Source organism: Carettochelys insculpta, chromosome 19, assembly GCF_033958435.1.
Source record: "Carettochelys insculpta isolate YL-2023 chromosome 19, ASM3395843v1, whole genome shotgun sequence".
Taxonomy (NCBI): Eukaryota; Metazoa; Chordata; order Testudines; family Carettochelyidae; genus Carettochelys; species Carettochelys insculpta.
In genome coordinates, this window is record NC_134155.1 from 12,195,538 (window position 1) to 12,214,030 (window position 18,493).

An 18,493-nucleotide genomic window follows, 5' to 3' on the forward strand; every position below is an offset into this window, starting at 1 on the left:
TTTTTCTGCAGGAAGAAGCTGTGGGTTAAAGTGTCTTGGGAATGTACCATAATAGTCATTTATTTGGTCTGACCTGACACCTACTGGCTTAAAAAACAGAAGTAACATTCACCAGTTTAGTATTCTAGCAGAGACTGGATGCACAGCACCCTGGGTTATGCTAGTTGTAGATCATTGTAATTGGGAGAGAGTGACACATAACCTATTGTTTCTTTTTCACTGAAGCCCCACGGCTGTTTATTTCTACTGGCTGAACTTCTCTAATCCAGCACCCTCAGGACCTGACCAGTGCTGGATTAAAGAATTTGCCGGACCAAGGAGGTCAATATTGTCTAGCAGCATTACCAACACTTCCACTGCTTGCTGGGCTCTTAGAAGACATTTAGGGGTAAATTAGAGCTAAATAACAGCACAGAACACTGAGAGCCAGAACTGGTGGCTGTGAACAAATTTTATGGGGTCACAGGAAAACTTGGCCATACCCATGATAAGAGGTCATTTAGCTAAACAAAATCCTGCCGGATGTTGGATGTTACAAGACAAGCAAGTTCCAGGTTAGAGAGGTTCAAGCTGTAATGGTGTTTAGGCTGCAGATAGGCACTTATGGGAATTCCCAATACCTCAGTCCCAAATCCCAGATGTCAGTGCTTTGTCTGAAGTGAGTGTGGGCTAATGGTTAAAGTGGTGGGGGGGGCGGGGGTTGGGAAATAGGTATTGTGGGTTCCTTCCCTGGTAGGAGACAGGGAAGTATGGCTCTCCGGTTTTACTTCTGGCTCTCCCAGCACTCACAGAGTCACATGCTAGAGAAGGATGTGTCCTCACTCCATAAATGGTGCGTATAAAACTCATTAAAACAGTAAGAGGAAAACATATGTTTGCTGTACGCCTTGCCAGGTGGATGGCCTCTACCTCTTCCTAGGTAGTTTCCTGCTATGCAACATAGATTAAGTGTTTCCAATCTTTTCAGGTCGTCAACCCCTTATTTGAAGCATCTGCCACCCTCTGACATTGATTATAAAGTAAAAAGTGTATCGCTGACCTCACTGAATTTGGTGCATGTGTTTCTAGAGGGAGACAGAGCAGGTGAAGGGGGAAGCGTACTGTGGGGACTGAAGGAGACAGGCTTTGCTTGATTTACAGTATAATACAATTCTCGATAAGTTGCAGCTCTCCCAGTTGCTGTTGTGATCCATGGTTTGGGAAACACTGGCATAACCCAGAGGCACTGAGACCACTGGCACGGCAGAGTGAAATCTGTGCTGCAGCCTTAGCTGAGAGGCAGCTGGCTTTTAGCTAACAGAGTAGCAGCTCATGGCTCTAGCCCCTAAGGTTGCAGGTTCAATCCCACCAGCCAGCACTCAGGGTTTACTGGCTTTACGCTGGCGTATGCAAGAAAGATATTTAATATATTTGCTTTGTCCTTTTTTTTGTCGTTGAGTAGAACTTGGCTAGTGGATGCAAGTGACAGTGATACTCCATCTCCTGAAGGATTGCTTGGGTTTGTTGTGGACACAGAAACCATTAATGCCATTTTGGGCGGTTCATGAATGCTAGCATGAGGCCTAAGTTCTGTTTTGAGGCCTTAGCTGGCACAGAAACCATGTGAATTTAATCCTTTGTGAACAGTTCATGTTATGGACTCAGCCATCACCATTTGAGAGACACTGGCCGATTCCTGCTTCTTCCAAGGATAAGAGTCAGGTTACTGGGGTGGATATTTGTGTTACAGATTCAGCTCTGGGTTTCGGTTGCTCCTGATGCTGATGTTTAAAAATATAATGACATCCTGTGGTGCTGCAGAGGGGTAGTTAGTGGAAGGAAATACCATTCTGGCCTCATAACGAGGAGTTGTTCCCTGTTCCTGTTCCCTTGTCTACAGCGAGCCATTCGCGTCCGCAGCCACTCCATGGAAACCATGGTGGGGAGCCAGAAGAAGCATCACAGTGGTGGGATCCCAGGGAGCTTGAGTGGAGGAATCAGCCACAACAGTGGTGAAATAACCAAGACGACCTTCTCGGTGAGTCCAGCTTGTCTGCTGTGGGACAGTTGCTGGTGGTAGAAGAGGGGAGCAAGCGGTGAGAAAAGACATCTTGGGCTGTGTAGTCTGTCCTTCCGTTCCCTTACAGTACTGTTCTTGGCAATGCGTGCACATAGGCTCTAGTGCAGATAAAGCACTGGATTGGGAGTCAGGAGACGTGGAGGGGTTACCCAGCTCTACCATTAACCTACTGTGCATCCTTAGACAAGTCACTTCATCACTCTCTGCCACTGTTTCCCCTCCCACTCGTCCATCTTGTCTAATAAGGTCCTAAGTAGGGACTGTTATTTAATATTTGATCATGTCGTGCCTGATACACTGGAAGTCCAAATTCAGGGCTTGTAAGGGATGTACAGTAAAGTCTTTCATAGCCGGCATTCTATCATCCAGAACTCTCAAATACCCAACCTTTTAACCATAAGAAAATTTTAGTTCTGTTTTTCATAAGTACAGTACAATGAAAGTAAACACGAATAAATACAGCAAGTACAGTATAAGTTTACAGTGTACAGTACTGCTGTTGTTGGTAAATAAAGTACTCTGTGTACATTTTTATTTATTTCTTAATATCTAATCCTGTTTTTCTTTAGTGTTATGCATTGCTGGGTATGCCTCTCTGTTATCCAGAATATTTGAATATCCAGCAAACTCCCAGTCATGGGGCTGCCGGATATGAAAGTTTACTGTATATTTCCTCGTATATTCAGTCCAGGTTTAAGTATCTCGAGTGATAGTGTCCAGCAGTCTCTTGGCATGACTGGTCCAAAATTTTATAGCTATTGGTACAGATTTATGTCTTAGGTGCCTAACTCCCACTGGTAGTGTAATGATAATTAGTGGGAATTAAGTGCCTAAATCGCGTAGATGCCTTGGTAACGCCCCCACCCCCTTTGGCATCTGTCTATGGTAATATCTACGCTATCGAGTTAATGGACCTGATCAGTGTTGATCTTCCAGGGTTCGATTTCATGCCCCTATTGGGGACACATGAAATTGAACTATCTAGGGTTGACAGATGACCCCTGTACTCCTCAATCTTGTGAGGAGTAAGGGAGGTGGACAGGAGACTTTCTCCTGTCGACCTCTCTTGGTGAAAATGGCCAGGTGAGTCAATCATAGGTAAGTTGACTCCAGCTACGCAATTGCCATTGCTGGAATTGCATAGCTACAATCGACTGCTACTGTAGACAGATCTGGTCTATGTGTTGAGATGCCTAAATATCTTCTCCAGTTTGACCCATCCTCAATAGGATTTTTTTCCTCCATATTGTTGGAACAAATTCTGTACACTGTAACATGCATTAGGAATTTTCATCCTACAGTATCAGATTTAATTTTCCTTTGCTCTCATCTGATTTGTCTTTGTTTTGCCCACTTGAATCACTCTCAACAATTCCCCTCCCTTCTATATGCTTCAAATCCCTTATAACTGGGTCAGTCTGACCTCTTCAATCTTTGGTTGTTCAAACTATACATCTACCTAAGACTTTTCAGGTAGAAATATTCTCTGAAAAGGTTTATGAATGAATGGGAACTTTGTTTGCAAAGCTGGTGTCAGATATTACCCGGCTGTTTTCTAGACCCCTGTTGGTAATAAGGACAAGGACTAGCTCTGAGTGGTGGATTGAGATGCTTTGCTTGTTTTGGACCAAATGTTGTTCCATTGCCTTTGGGGAAATTACAATTTTCAGATCGATGTCCCGGGTTTCCTTCTTCTTTGTTCCAGGAGTGGCATTAACTATGTTGCAGCTCTTCACAATGAGGAAAAACTACATGGCTGGAAATAAGTGTCTGGTATAATTTCCATCTTGGCTGTGACAGGAGTAAGATCCTGGAGAGGGATATTTTTGCTTTATTTTAAATTGGAACTCTGTTTTTCAGCCTCCTGTAGCAGCAGCAACAGCCAAGAACCAGTCCAGAAGTCCCATTAAGCGACGTTCAGGGTTGTTCCCCCGCCTGCACACAGGATCAGAAAGCCAATCAGAAAGCAGGATGAGATGGTAAATACTAATGTGCACCAGGAGTAGGTGTTTTGTCTCAGGCTTTGTCTTGACTAGGAAAAGAGAACATGCATGTTATCATGTGACCCCAGCATGCCTTTGCCCTTAGTATGGACATTTTAAAACAATAGTTTCTCCCCCATTGGCTGACCACATCCAGTTGACCTATGTCTGTCTGAGAGGCAGACTCATGGATGAGGTTCCTGCAGCTGTCGTTGGCTAATACAACGTCAGGCGTTGAAGTGGGGCCAAAAATGAGAGGCTGCACGGGAAGCACGATGAGGATGGGAATGTGGGGTCTGAGTGGGAGGGAGGGTGCAGGAGCAAGCTGGAGGCCTGGGCCAGAAGGAGGGTGCAGGAGAGGTGGTGGTGGAGATCTAGGCAGGAAGGAGTTAACTGGTTCAGCTCCCCAGGGGCACACATGACTCCCCCCCCACGCTGCTCCCATGGGCCACAGTTCGGGAGCAGCAGGGGAAATCCTCCAGGCAGTGCTTCTCTGCATTGTCCCCCAGGTGGTACGAGGTTAGAGGGGGCAGGGCAGAGGGGTGGGCAGCAGTGCAGGGAACCACTCCCTGCCCTTGCCAGGCATAGCCTGCAGGTGGGATCTAGCCCTAGTTTCCTGGATCCAGCCTGCAGGTTTTGGAGCTCACCGATATTTCGCAGCAGGGAGCTGAAGTGTGATCCCGCTGTAGGGTCCCCACCCTTGACTTATACCTTATGCAAAGTTCAAGAGCTCTTGGATCTAAGATGCTGACTCAGCCCATTGCAGAAAAAAGGCCCACACCCAGAGTTTAGGATTTGAGCTTCCCCAAAGTTTTTGGGGCTTTGGAAACTAGAGCCCCTACCAGCAGACACCTCCTTGGAAGGGGAATACTCCTCTACCCACCTCAACCATGCATCAGTCTGACCAACTCCGGAGAAACTATTGTTTGATATTAGCGAGTTTGCACACTCGTGGCCATTTCTAAGCAAGAGAGGAAACAGTCTCTTGTGTACAGGTCAGTTGCCAGCATCCTGGATCCCTTATTATTCAGTTTCACACCACACTTTGGTCCGGAGTCGGCAGGTGTTGGTCAGATGGATTTTCATTGGCCTAATGAGGAGCAGAATTTGGCCAACTATTTCTTCTCTTTCATATAAATCATCCAATCTGTTTTTTGCCTCCACCAGTGACAGCGTATCAGGATCACAGAAGACACCGGATGGGGGACATTCTTCTCAAGACATGAAATCCGAAACCTCGTCCAATCCTAGCTCTCCTGAAATATGCCCCAATAAAGAAAGGTAAATTAAAAAAAAAACCTGACTTATTGCCACCTAGTTGTCGTTTATGCTCAAGTTCATATCAATGCAATTCTGTAAGGAACCAGCAGACGACCAAACAGGGTAGGAAAGTGAAGTTATTATAAGCCTCACTTGGCAGAAACCTACCCTTCTTCTTCTTTCTTTAAATAAGACTTGTTAAGGGGGAAAAATACACCAAGAAGGTATCTCCCTTGCTTGGGTGAAAATATCTACAATTCTCTATGAACCTTCTTATTAAAATAAACCGTATTTTGCAGATATTATCCAAAATGCTACGGCATAGCAGTAAAAGCAGTGTCTATCTAGAAGGTGATGCTTGTAGGAATCCTTGGAAGGCAGAAGGGAAATCAGTGGAAATGTTTAGTGTTCTGTTTAGCTTTCAGGAATTAACATGGGCTGTTTTTTTCTAGTAGTCTTTTGCACCTGTCCCCTTACTTAATGTGTTTTTCCTTTTCAATGATTACGTATTGATTTAAGAACACCAGGCCAGACTCATCCTTGACGTAATAACACTGAAGTAAAGGAATTGTACCAAGATTTAACATCTCCCAATGAAGCTGTCTGTGCTGCAATCATCTGTGTTCTCCTTGTTTGCTTGGTAGGCCATTTATTAGATTGAAAGAGAATGGAAGATCAAACATCTCACGCTCTTCATCAAGTACCAGCAGCTTCAGCAGCACAGCAGGGGAGAGTGAAACCTTGGAAGAATATGATAGCGTGGTAAGCACTAAAGTACAACCCCATTATGCTGAGCGGGGCCTGCTTCTGATCCTGTTAACACTTTTCTAAGTCATAGAATCATGGACCAATAGAACTGGAAAGGACTTCAAGAGATCATCAAGTCCAGTCCCCTGCCCTCACAGCAGGACCAAGCACTGGCTAGATCGTCCCTGTTAGATATTTGTCCAACCTGTTCTTACATATCTCTAGAGATGGAGCTTCTACAACCTCCCGAGGCGACTTATTCCAGTGTTTGACCACCCTGACAGTTACGAAGTTTTTCCTAATGTCCAACCTCAACCTCCCTTGCTGCAGTTTAAGCCCATTGCTTCTTATCCTGTCTTCAGAGGCCAAGGAGAACAATTTTTCTCCATCCTCCTTGTAACACCCTTTTAGGTACTTGAAAGCTGCTGTCATGTCTCTTTTCTAAACTAAACAAACCCAGTACCATTGACTCCAACTGAGTTACACCCGATTTACGCTGGTGTAAAGTCAGAATTAAGCTCATAATTGCTACACATAGTTGTATATTTATCTAAACCCCCTCATGTCCCCTATTTTTAGCCAGCACTTTTTAAAATGAGTTTCCATCATCTCAGTTAACTAAAATGCTACAGTAGTTCTTGCACCAACTCCAGAATTGAGTGCACTGGTCCCTAGTGCAGTAAAATGCTGAACCGGGGTGAAGGGTCTGTCTACACTGCAGCCGTTGGGTCTGATTGCAGCTAGTGTAAACACAACGGATCTAGACTGAATCTAGCTAGGTTGGGTGCTGGACTAGTGAACCATGTCAGCGTACACTTCAGCTGGTTGCATGTTGCAGTGACATTTACAGGGGAAGTAGAACTGAGCTACAGCTCTTGCTCTGTCCTCCTCCATATTTGAATTGCACTCATCAGACAGTAGCAAAGTGCCTAGAAGTATCATTACCTTCCTGTTATTGATGGGAAACTGAGGCACGGAGCTGTGAAGTGACTTTTCTGGTCACACGGTGAGCCTGTGGCAAAGCCAAGAACACAATGAAGTCACCTGACTCGGGCCCTCGCTGCATGTTGAGTATCCTTGGAGCCCTGCTTCCATGAGGAGGCAGTGGCTGCTGGGGGTTAGTGTGTGTTCGGTCATGTGGCTGAGCTGTTTCAAAGGTGCTTACACCATTCAGTACAATGCAATCAAAAGCAAAGGGTCAAATCCTGCAACTCTTCCTGACACTGAGGATAATGGGATTACTAAAGGGAACTCAGGCTGCAGGATCGAGCCTGAATCTGATCTCACTTGCATTGGTTTATTCCAGCAGTGGGCAACCAGGAATAATGGATGGGCTACATAAGTGGCCCACCTCCACCTCAGTGGGCTGAAGCAGCCCACAGCTCAGTGGGTTCCACCAAATGCCCCATCGCCCCCCCCATGTATCCCTCTCCTCTACACTCCCCCTCGTGCACCAAGGCACCAGACCCTGGCACTTACCTGCTCCTCCCCTTCCCTCCCAACACTTTCAGAGTGTGTGAATCACCTGATTTGTGCTCCATCTCCCTCCCTCCCAGAGCTGGAATGTTGCAGACAGCTGATTCGTGGCATTCCAGCTCTGGAAGGAAGTGGGAGGAGCAGGGATGGAAAGCAAACCAGGTGTTTCGCAGCTCCTCTGAAAGTGCTGGGAGGGCAGGGAAGGAATAGGAACTGTGGGCTCTGGTGCCCTGGTGTGTGAGAGGTATGTGAGGCAGGGAGCACACGGGGAGGGGGATGGCTGTGGGGCCACAAGTGGAATCCCAGCTGGCCACAGGCAGCCCACCCACTTCAGATTGCCCACCACTGGTTTATCCTCGCCCCACCCCCTTCTGATATCCATTGACGTCACCCTGGCTATGTATAAGCTTGAGGGCAATTCAGTCTTCTGGGTGCAGAAGTCCTTACTGCAGGCCGTGGGCACAGAGCTGTGCAAGACTCAGCACTAGCAGGCAGCTCAGAGTTTGCTCTATCAGCACCGCCTCTCCCATGAATCGTGCCGTTTTCACCATGGCACTTGGAGCAGGGCCTCTGCTGAGCACAGAGGCAGCACAATATACACAGAACCCCCCGGGGTGAACGCTCTCCCTAGCTCATCTATGCTCTGTCTCTGCCTACAGGGCAGCCAGCCGTCCACAGCATCGCCTTTCAAACAGGACGTGTTTGTCTACGGCTCTTCTCCCAGCAGCGAGAACCCGAGCATGGCAGCTGCTGCTACACCCGTGATCATGAGCAGGAGTCCCACAGGTGTGTAGGATGTGCAGTGTCGCTGAACCGGGCTGGGGTCTGTTGCTGTTGGGCAAAGGCACACACTTGTCTAGGGAGGCCGACTCCCTGAGCACCTCCCATGGAATGAAACCCAAGGAGTGGCCACCACTTCAGCCTTCTTCTAAAGGGGTTCTTATGTGGCCCTTCCACTGGTGTGCCTGAGCACCAGCAGTGCATTAATCACCATGACTGCACACCCGTCATGTGCTGTTTATCCTTTGATCCTCTCCTGAGAGAGGGATGGGTGCCATGGAGACTCTTGTCTGGGTAGGGCTTGTTTGGAGGTTTCTTTGGTCTCCCCGGAGATGGCCAATAGGTAGCCATTGGAAAGGGGGGAAAATAAGGACAGGGACTTACCAGTATGTGGCTTGGGATGGCAGGGTTTCTGGGCAAGGTCCGGGCAGCTTGTGATGGAGTCGGGTGTGTGTGTGAGAGAGTCAGAGCAGCTTACAGCTAGTCAGGATGACCCCCTGGGGCTGTAACCTAAGCTGGCAGGTGACACCTCTGTCCTGAACAAAGAACAGGGAGGAGCCGAGCTGCGGTTTGAATCCCAGGTGGCACTTAGAAGCTGGGGGAAAGAGAGGGAAGGCAGCCAGCCTGTGCTGAGCGGGAAGCTAGACCCTAGAAAGGGGGCACCCCTTGGGCTCATCTCCCCAAGATGCATTGGAATGACTGGCTCTGCCTGTTGTACTGACACCTCTGTACTGAGCTGTGCGTCTGTTGACTAATAAACTTCCCATTCTACCTACTGAGTGAGAGTCACTCCTGCCCACGGACAGGGTGCAGTGCTTGGGGACCCATGAACCCCATCACATAGCTCTGGGCTCCTGAAAGTGGTGTGGCCTTGGGCAGAAGGGGCAGGACGAGGGGACCAGACTCCCCTCGCCAGGCTTTCATGGCTGCCCATCGCCATAGTGACAAGGAACCTGGGGACTGTAGCAGCAATTTCAAGGGCCCAAAGTTCCCTTTGGGGTTCTGGCTGCTACCCTTTAAAATCTCTGGGAAGCTGCACCTAGGGTCTGGCAGTGGAGGAGCAAAAGGGATAACACCTTAACATCTGCCATATACAGGCCAGAAGTGGGCTCCCCAGCACATCTTGTCTTTTGCTCTCCAGGGCCCCAGCAGCCCTGGAAAATTGTATTTCTTCTGTGAAGAAAAATATGCCCTTGTCATAGCTGTGGAAGCTGCTTCATAGTGCTTCTGGCAGGGCATGGAACCTACCAGAAAACATTGAGCAAAGTTACTTTGAGAGGAGAGTATCGGAGGGGTAGCTGTGTTAGTCTGGATCTGTAACAGCAACGAAGGGTCCTGTGGCACCTTATAGACTAACAGAAAAGTTTTCAGCATGAGCTTTTGTGAGCACAGACTCACTTGAGAGGAAACACACGTTTGTCTTACAAGAGCAATAATGACTGAACTTTGGGAAGTGACTATCTAGGTTTACTGACCTTCTGTGCCAGCCAGTCATTAATCTCTGGTGACTACCTTATCACCAGTCGTTGTTACTAAGAGCCCTATTGTTAAGCTGCTGCCAAAGTCCCACTGAAACCAATGTGACAATTCACATGGCTAAGTACTACTTGCCATGGGAGGATTTCTGAATTGGATTCTTGCTTCAGGCTTGATATGGCAACCATTATTCACATTAGAAAACAGTTCCCTGAAGTCAGTCAGTGGACACAGCTGGCTGGAATAAGGGCCTTTTAGAATGACTATAGATTGAAGAATGGGACCTATGAAGCTGGAACCAAAATCTATTGAGTCAATGGGCATCTTTTCATGGTTGTCTTTTTGGGCAGTTCAGCAGATACACTTTATCATGTGCTTTCTTGTCATAGTCTCAGAGGAGTAGCTGCTTTAGTCTGTAGCTTCACAAATAGCAAGCAGTCCTGTAGCATCTTAAAGACTAACAAATTTATTAGGTCAAGAGCTTTCATGGCTAAGAGTGGGTCTTGCCCATGAAAGCTCATGGACTAATACATTTGTTAGTCTTGAGGGTGCGACAGGACTGCTTGTTATATGTTTGGTAAAGAATTTAGACATATAATCAAGTCCCATTGACTCCAGTGGGCTTTGGATTAGTCCTTTAAATTAAGGTAGAATGAATCATTCTGATCCATAGAAGTCTGATGGTGATGTCAATGATCATACAAGTTGAACCTCTCTAGTCTGGCACTAGGTCGTCCGGCATGATTTTAGTTAGCTGATGGCCACTTATCATGGGTGTGGCCAAGTTTCCTACAGTCCGTAAAGTTTGTTTCCCAGCTACCAGTCCTGGCTGTCAGTGTTCTGTGCTGTTATTTAGCTGTAATATACCCCTGAATGTCTTCTAAGAGCCCAGTCAGCAGTGGAAGTGTTGGTGATGCTGCTAGACAATATTGACTTCCTGTAGGCCAGCAAATTCTCTTGTTTGGCACCAGTCGGGTCCTGAGGGTGCCACATGAGAGTAGTTCAGCTTGTACCACCATTCTGTTTCAGAAGGTTTTGTGTGTGCAGGCGAGACATTTGGAATTTTAGCATCATATTCTCCTTACCTCTAGACCTACCCCTGTTTTAAATTTCATGCCCCATCAAGAGTGTAGGAGGAAATTATGATCTAAATATGAAGTTAGGAGTGTTAGAAGTATTAGCTGTCTGCACAACAACCATCTCAATGTAACCTTTCACCAATTAGTAACTGGGAGCATCTGTAAAAGAAGGATGACGGGGGATTTCTGAGGGAAACTTTATTTCTTTTTATTTAGTTCTGCCCACACACCCACCACAAGTCCTCTTCCTTCTCCTCATTCTTCCCAATTATTTGTCAGAATTCAAACAGTCATTCTCTGTGTTTAACGTTTGTATTTCATATCTGTCCTCCTAGCAAATTGAAACCCATGTCAGGCATTTCACAGATTACCCATTTATTATAGTTGTTTTGTTGACGTGTCTCTCAGAAATATTATGGGATATAATTAAGCATCAGTTTGCCCCAGCAAAGATGAATTCTTCATGTGGTGATTTTGCCAACCTTTTTGGAAAAAATGAAATGATTGATAAAAATCAATGGGAATCCATTAAACGGACCAGCTTGTTGGACTGCGCTAGTGAAGGGAAGCATACAGCTTAAGCAAATATTGTTGTATTGATTTTTTTTTTCCTGACAGATATAAAGAGCAGAAACTCTCCAAGGTCAAATCTAAAGTTTCGCTTTGATAAGCTTAGCCATTCCAGTTCCAGCACGGTACGTACGTGTTATTTTAACCAGTGTGCTAAGCATGGTATTGCATACTTAACGCATTACAGCTCCAATTGTCCTCTGCGTCCAAGCCATGCTTGGGTAGCTAAAAGGTACCAATTATGGGATTCCTGATCCTCAGCAGCAGGCAAGTGTGGGTCCCACTTTAACTTCTGTAAACAATGTTATGCCTATGGAGATTCAGTTTACAGCAGTTTTACACCCTGGAATACCTTAACATTCTGGTTCAGACCAGGTGCAGAGGGGACAGCAAGTGTGGTTGGTTGTGGAAAGTTCTCCCAGGAGAATCTGGGTCTAACAGACCAGAGAATGTAACCAACTCTGGTAACATATCTCACATCAGCCCACAAAAAAATGAGCACAAGGATAGGAAAGAGCATGTGACCTCCATCACCAAATCTACAGAGGGGCAACTCAGAACCTGAAGAGAGGAGAGGAGGTCCGGTCTGAGGCCGAGGACTGAGCGTGGTTCTGTGAAAAAGCCCCATAACAAATGATATAGTCGCTCGTATACATACGCAGATTCCATCCCCACCATGTGCTACTCGCACATGTTGACAGTCTCTTACAATAGGTTCCCAGAGTCAGTCTCAGACATGAGAATTTGAATTGAGACTCCAGCACAGGAAATGTCAAAGACAGTCACCAAAGCTGTCACCCAAACAGACTTTATTTCAGGGGTGGTTAATAAGCTGCTAGATGCTGTTCACCAGTGTTAGCTCCTGGTGGACCACCACAGCTTTATTTTCCTGCACAACTGTAGGCATGGCCGCTCACAGCTCCCGTTGACAACAGATTGCTGTTCCCAGCCAATGGGAGCTGTGGGAAGAGATGTGGAATGGAAGAACACTTCCCGCAGTTCCCGTTGGCTCGGAATTGTGATCCATGGTCAACAGAAGCTGTGAAGGGCCATACCTGCAGGTGTGGTGGCCTGCCAGGGGCTAACCTTGGTGAACCGCCTCTGGCTCATTGCTCACCCCAGTTTAGTTGCTTCAGGCATCAGATGGCTCTGTTACACAAAATGGATGCAATGCTTCTTTTATAGGGAGGGTAGGGGAGGGCAGAAAATGGGATTGGGAGATGCAGAGGCTCTGGTCCCTGGCCAACATCAGCAGGGTATCTGTTAGAGCTCGTCCAGATGCTTCAAAATTGTGACCATGAAGTTGTCATTGTAAAACTCTCGTCAGCATGTTGTGTGTTATTTTTGCCACCCAGTCTGATACTAACAATGTGAATCTAATTCCTGACCTATCTCCCAGCTTGTTCTGGAGGCCAGACCAGGGACTATTGTACGGCAAGTTAAGGAGTAAAGGAGGTGCAGGGTAAAAACCATTTTATGTTCAGCTGTCCTTTGATTTGTATGAAAAAAACGTGTTGTGCTTGTTTTCTTTTATATAGAGTCACTAGCAGGCAATAGACATCATGAACTTGTAAAAGGTAAGTGTTCGGTAACTGCTATAAGCTGATTGGTCCATTTCCCTAACAATGCGAGAACAGTGTATTTACTTGGGTTTTGTCCAGCGTAGTTTTAAAAGCCCCAGTGGGGCTTCCATCAGTTCCTTTTTGGGGGTCACTGTGTGGTGAGCTACTAGATCTCACAGTAATCAGGGCAACATTTTTAACAGCTGGGTGTTTTTTTAAAGGAGTAGTTAGCCATTTTACAGTGAGAATAAGGTTACATTTTGTTCACTTTCGTAACTAGAGAAAAATAAAAGCCAGGCTGAATAAGTTGCTCAAACATCCGCCTTTCACAATCCTCCTTGCATAAAAACACATTTGGGCAGGGTACATGCATGGGAACATTCAGCTCATAAGCCATGTTTCACGAGCATTTAAAACGTGGAACTGTTTTGCAAATCTTAGCAATTTTTCAACTTGTGATAACTTGGGAGCAGGGCGGGGTGTTTCAGTTCAGTTCTGAATAAAGAGGTGTCCATAGCAGAAAAAGTCTCCATCAGAGAAGTCCAGATGTTTGTGCCTGGATAGTATTCCAGTTTCTTGCTGGCCTTCTACAAGTCCAGGTTGAAATACGCTGATGTATACATGTATACTTAAATCTGGCAATTTTTAAGCCTGACTCATCAGTTGTTAATATTTAACAGTTAGCAGTGCTGTAAATTTGAACTTTTCTGCCCCTACAGGGGGAATGGAGAGGCTCAGCACCTGTGAGAAATCTAGCCTTTCATATTTAGGAGCAGTGAATACCCTGATTCCAGGCAGCTGTGGCTCAGACCATATTTCATGTGCAGGTGAAAGTTTTTACATAGGCTATGTCTACGCTAGGTAAAGTAAGTCAATTGCAGATACATGATTCTAGCTATGGCAATTGTGTGGCTAGAATCGACATATCTGCAATTGACTTACCTGTCTGTCCTCCTTGAAGAAGGTCAATGGGAGAGTTTCTCCTCTCGACTTCCTTTATGCCTCACATCTTGCGAGGAGTACAGGGGTTGATGCTGATTGTCAATTTTGAACCTGGGAAGATTTTACCCTAAGTGGAGTAGTGTAGAAGTAACCTCACAGCACTTGGCAGAACTCTGAAAGGGGCATGTCTTCCTCATACTGCCACTGACCCTCTTGTGAGAATTTTCCCTATGCTCAATTACTGATGTTCTTCTTCTCTCTTCTCCTTGGTTTGCAGTTTTTCTGTTCTAACCAAGGGAAACTTCTCTTCTGATGTCAAATGGGAACCACCACAAGTGACATGAATAGCAACTGCCATGCTGTGTTGTGAGCGCCTCACCCTCAACTGTACCTTTAAATAAGTCGAGAAGACACTTGCCTTTTAGCAGTCCGTTTCATACGCGAACAAGAACCTATCTGTTCATAAAGGTAACATGCTGCTCGATGCCCGTGTCGTCTGAGAAAACTCCATTCTCTCGCTGCATCGGGAGATGCATTTCTGCCACATACTTGAAACAACTTCACCCTTTCGCTCGGTACTCTGAAATGTTATAACCTTGTGTGCACTTTGTATGTACGGTAGCTCTTTGTCTTAAAGATGAGTGCTGTTCATCTTGTATAGCTTTGACTGGAACAAGACTGTTCAGTAACAAATCCTGTTTCCCCATAGGCTTTTTCATATTGCAACTCTGTGTCTATCCATTTGCACTAGCATAGAAGTTTCCTTTTCCAGAAATAAGCAGGACAGACATTCTCTGTTGTTTCAGGATATCTCTGTGCTTTATTTTTAGTTATTTAATGAAAAAAATCTGGTCACGGTTTTCTGTTTGTTTGTGAGCTTGTCTCTAAGGCTGCAAGATGCTTGTCAGGAGACACGCACAAGGTATTTCATATATAATACGATTCTCACTTGGATGGGAGAGATTTCTTCCACCTCCATTAGGTGATTTTGGAGCAAATCAAGGGCCATATTTTGTGCTGCTGTAAATCAGCAGCTCTCCATGGGTTGTCATCTAGTGAACATGACTCTGGGGTTTTATTCCCGATCCCAGTGACAGAACTGGGGCAGTAACTTCTGTGTGACTCTGTTCCTTCCCACCTTGTTGGGGCAGAAACTGTCTCATATGATAGGTTTTTTCAAAGCCTAGCACGATGGGACCTCCAGGCACTCAGACACTAGAAATAATAATGGAGGTGCCACAGTTTTGCATTAGAAAATTTGACCCTCACTTTTGAAGTGGACATATGGTCCAGAGAAGGTCCGCTTGGATGGAATCTCTCTCTGGCAAGCAAATTATAAGCCGTTCAGAAGATGACTTCAGTTTGTTTGTTTGTCTAAATTCACTTGGCAGGACTACGTATTGCACCTACTCAGAGGAAGTGGCTCCCCTTTGCTGTGTAATGGATTATACACATGCTGGGGAGCAGCTATGCAAAGGGAAAAGAGTGCTGTGAGGAAGGGGAAAGATACCCAGTGAAGAGTGTGTGAATTGGGCAGGGGGCTGGACTGGATGACCTCCTGAGGTTTCTTCCAGCCCTAGGAGTCTATGATTCTATGAATGAGCAAACTCCACCCTCTCATAACCACAAAACCCAACACTTCAGTAATGAGTCTATATCCCCCTAGTTCGACCTCAGCTTGGGGCTCAAGGCAGTTTCTGCAAACAGGGCTCAGACAAGGTTCTCCTTTGCTTGAGCAGCAGCTAGGGGGTTCACATTTTTATGGGGGCTAGGATGGTACAGGTTCAACCTCTCTAGACTGGCACTTATCATGGGGATGGCCACGTTTCCCATGGTCCCATAAAATTTGTTTCCCCACCATTCCTGGCTCTTAGTGTTCTGTCCTTTTATTCAGCTGTAATTTACCCCTAACTGTCTTCTAAGAGCCCAGTCAGCATTGGAAGTGTTGGGGATACTGCTAGATAATATCGACCTCCCATGGTCCAGCAAATTCTCTGTTTCGGTACTGGTCAGGTCCTGGGGGTGCCTGACTAGAGAGGTTCAACCTGTACAAAAGCAGCTGCAGAATAACCTGGTGCAACACAAGCTCTTGTGAGACATCACCAGAGATTCTGCGTGTCACCCACTTAGTGGAGTAAGTTTACCAGCAGAAAAGGGACAAAAAATGGGAAAAGTGTTTTGAAACTGTATAAATCTGCTGCAGCTTTACAGGGTTGGGAGAAGAGTCAGGCAACCCCTCCCCCACTCTTTTTTCCTTCCCTTTTTTTGCTTAATGGAAAGAGGGTCCATACCCTCCCCTCCACCCCAGGTTAAATCATCAGTCTCACCATTAGGGCATTGTTAAGGAACACCTAGGTACCTCCCATGTTCCGACAGGACAAATGTAGCAGTTTGGCCAACCACCAGGAGTTTAAATGTATGTCTATCGCACTGCACCTTTTTCTTTAGCACAATGCAAGCGTGAAATGGCATTATTCTGATTGGCTACTTTGCGCCATGTGACTGACTGAACACGGCGTACTGCCAGGCAATGGAGATTCAGCGCCTGGCTGTTTGTTTAAACTTCTCCAGTAGTACGATGTGGCCCTGTCAAAGAAGCGGCACTTTTATTTTATCAGCAGCTGAACTGCAGCAAGCAGGGCAGTGCTTTATCTAAATTAATCCCCTTTCCCCCTGCCTCCCATGCTCACAGCAGCTCCAAAAGGAGCCACTTAAGCTATTACTGGAGAGTGATGACTGACTCAAATAAATAGATAAATAAAGAGCTCTCGAAAGCACCCACTGCTTTTTATGGGCCAGGTCGTCACCAGGTGACACTGCAGTGACATCAGTGAAGCTATGCTGACACACCACATTTTAGCTTCATGGGGAAGCCTGTTAATATATTTTTTTTCAATAATTAACTTTTTCCTCCAGAAAATGGGGAGCCAGAGAGGGTAATTTCTGGGACAGATGGCACAATGTTAGGAATTTCTTTTCCCATAAATAAGCATTAGCATTCTTCCATATTTTGTAGGGATGAACTAGTGGGTGTGTTGCACTTTGTGGTCCTCCTTCCATCCCCTGCATGACAGCCAATACTTGGCCATTTTAACTCATTTCTGGGGGTAGGTGCAAGTAATCAGTTTTGTTTTGATACCAGGGACTTAAATTGCCTCTACTGCCATTTGATGTAGCCAGCTTCGTTTTTATAGAGGGTCCCATCCAAAGCTCACTGAAGTCAAAGGGAGTCTGTCCAGTACGGTGTGGGGATGAGACCCATTCTGTTTATATGCCTAAAAGAGGTTTGCCGTTTTGCACCGTGGACATTGTGGAAATCACTTTTTCCCTTAAATTAATCCAGCAGATTCACTAAAATGGCCTCAATAAATGACAGAAGCCAACGCCTGATGCCCCAGAGGGAGTGAAGAGAGCAGGGAATCATAAAAGTGATCCCTCTCCTGACATTCATTTCCAACGTCCAACAAACAGTGGCTGGGCCATCATTCCTACCCATTCCAGCTAATAGCCATCGATGGACCAGACCTCCATGAAATTATCTAGTTCCTTTCGGAGCCCTGTTAAAGTCCTGGTCTTCTCAGCCTCCTGTGACAAGGAGTTCCACAGGCCTACTCTGTGCTGTGTGAAGAAAACCTTCCTCTTGTTAGTTTTAAACCTGGTGCCTATTCATTTCATTTGGTGACCCCCTAGTTCTTTTCCTTATTCACTTTCTCTACACCAGTCATCATTTTCTATGCCTCGATCATATCCCTCTTAGTCTCCTTTTTTCTAGGCTGAAAAGTCCCAGTCTTTTTCATCTTTCTTCGCATGGCACCCGGTCTAAAGTGAGAGTCTTCACCTGGAAAGAAAACACTTACTTTAAACTTCAAATGTAAATGGGAATGCCCTCACCTTTGGCACCAAAGAGGCACTGAACTGTCCCAACTAGGTGTATGGTGCCTAATTTGTGGGTGTACGTGCAGAATTGGGCACCCTAATAAAACCTCCCAACTATGAAAGTTGTGCCCACCTCCACTCAACCCTACCGGGGCAGAGGGATGTTTAAAATACCCCAGGGCGTACCAAACTGAGGAGCCATGTTTTGAAGCAGCTCATAGAAGAGGGAGTGTTTCCCACAGGCGTATCATGTAGGACCTGGATTTTATTCCTGATCCCAGTGCCGGAACTTGGGCAGTAACTTCTATGTGCCGTTTTAATAGGACTACAGGGGGCCAGCTCCTCAGCTGGCATGCTCCAGTGTTGCTTCTTTGACTTTAATCAAACTATACTGGAGCTAACCCCCATATTGGCAAAGTGCCATAGTAATTTGGATGCAAGGTTGCCGGGACTTTGTAAGCCGTTGGAAATTTTGGCTGAGGCAAATGTGGGACCAGATGTTCATTTTCAGTCAGTAGCATCCTGCACACAGGTTTAATAAAAGAGATACATACAGTGAAACAGATGACATCGGTGCCAACACATATTTTGCCAATTTAAAAGAAAACTAATTGCCATATGAGAGCTTGTGACTATAGCAGCAGAGGGGGGTAAAGGGCAAACATCAAATACTAGGGATTATTC

The 18,493-nt window shown here is 45.9% G+C and overlaps 1 protein-coding gene across 1 annotated transcript in view; it reads left to right on the forward strand.

Moving 5' to 3' along the window:
• The window catches only part of RAP1GAP2 (RAP1 GTPase activating protein 2), a 120,681-nt gene extending 105,985 nt beyond the window's left edge, over positions 1 to 14,696 (forward strand). Inside the window, exons 16-23 of the mRNA XM_075013339.1 lie at positions 1,880 to 2,017; positions 3,920 to 4,038; positions 5,209 to 5,322; positions 5,946 to 6,063; positions 8,184 to 8,310; positions 11,478 to 11,554; positions 12,968 to 13,006; positions 14,211 to 14,696. Coding sequence (XP_074869440.1) covers positions 1,880 to 2,017; positions 3,920 to 4,038; positions 5,209 to 5,322; positions 5,946 to 6,063; positions 8,184 to 8,310; positions 11,478 to 11,554; positions 12,968 to 12,976 — 702 coding nt within the window. The 3' untranslated portion in view covers positions 12,977 to 13,006; positions 14,211 to 14,696. The remainder of the gene's footprint in view (positions 1 to 1,879; positions 2,018 to 3,919; positions 4,039 to 5,208; positions 5,323 to 5,945; positions 6,064 to 8,183; positions 8,311 to 11,477; positions 11,555 to 12,967; positions 13,007 to 14,210) is intronic.
• Positions 14,697 to 18,493: the final 3,797 nt, after the last annotated feature.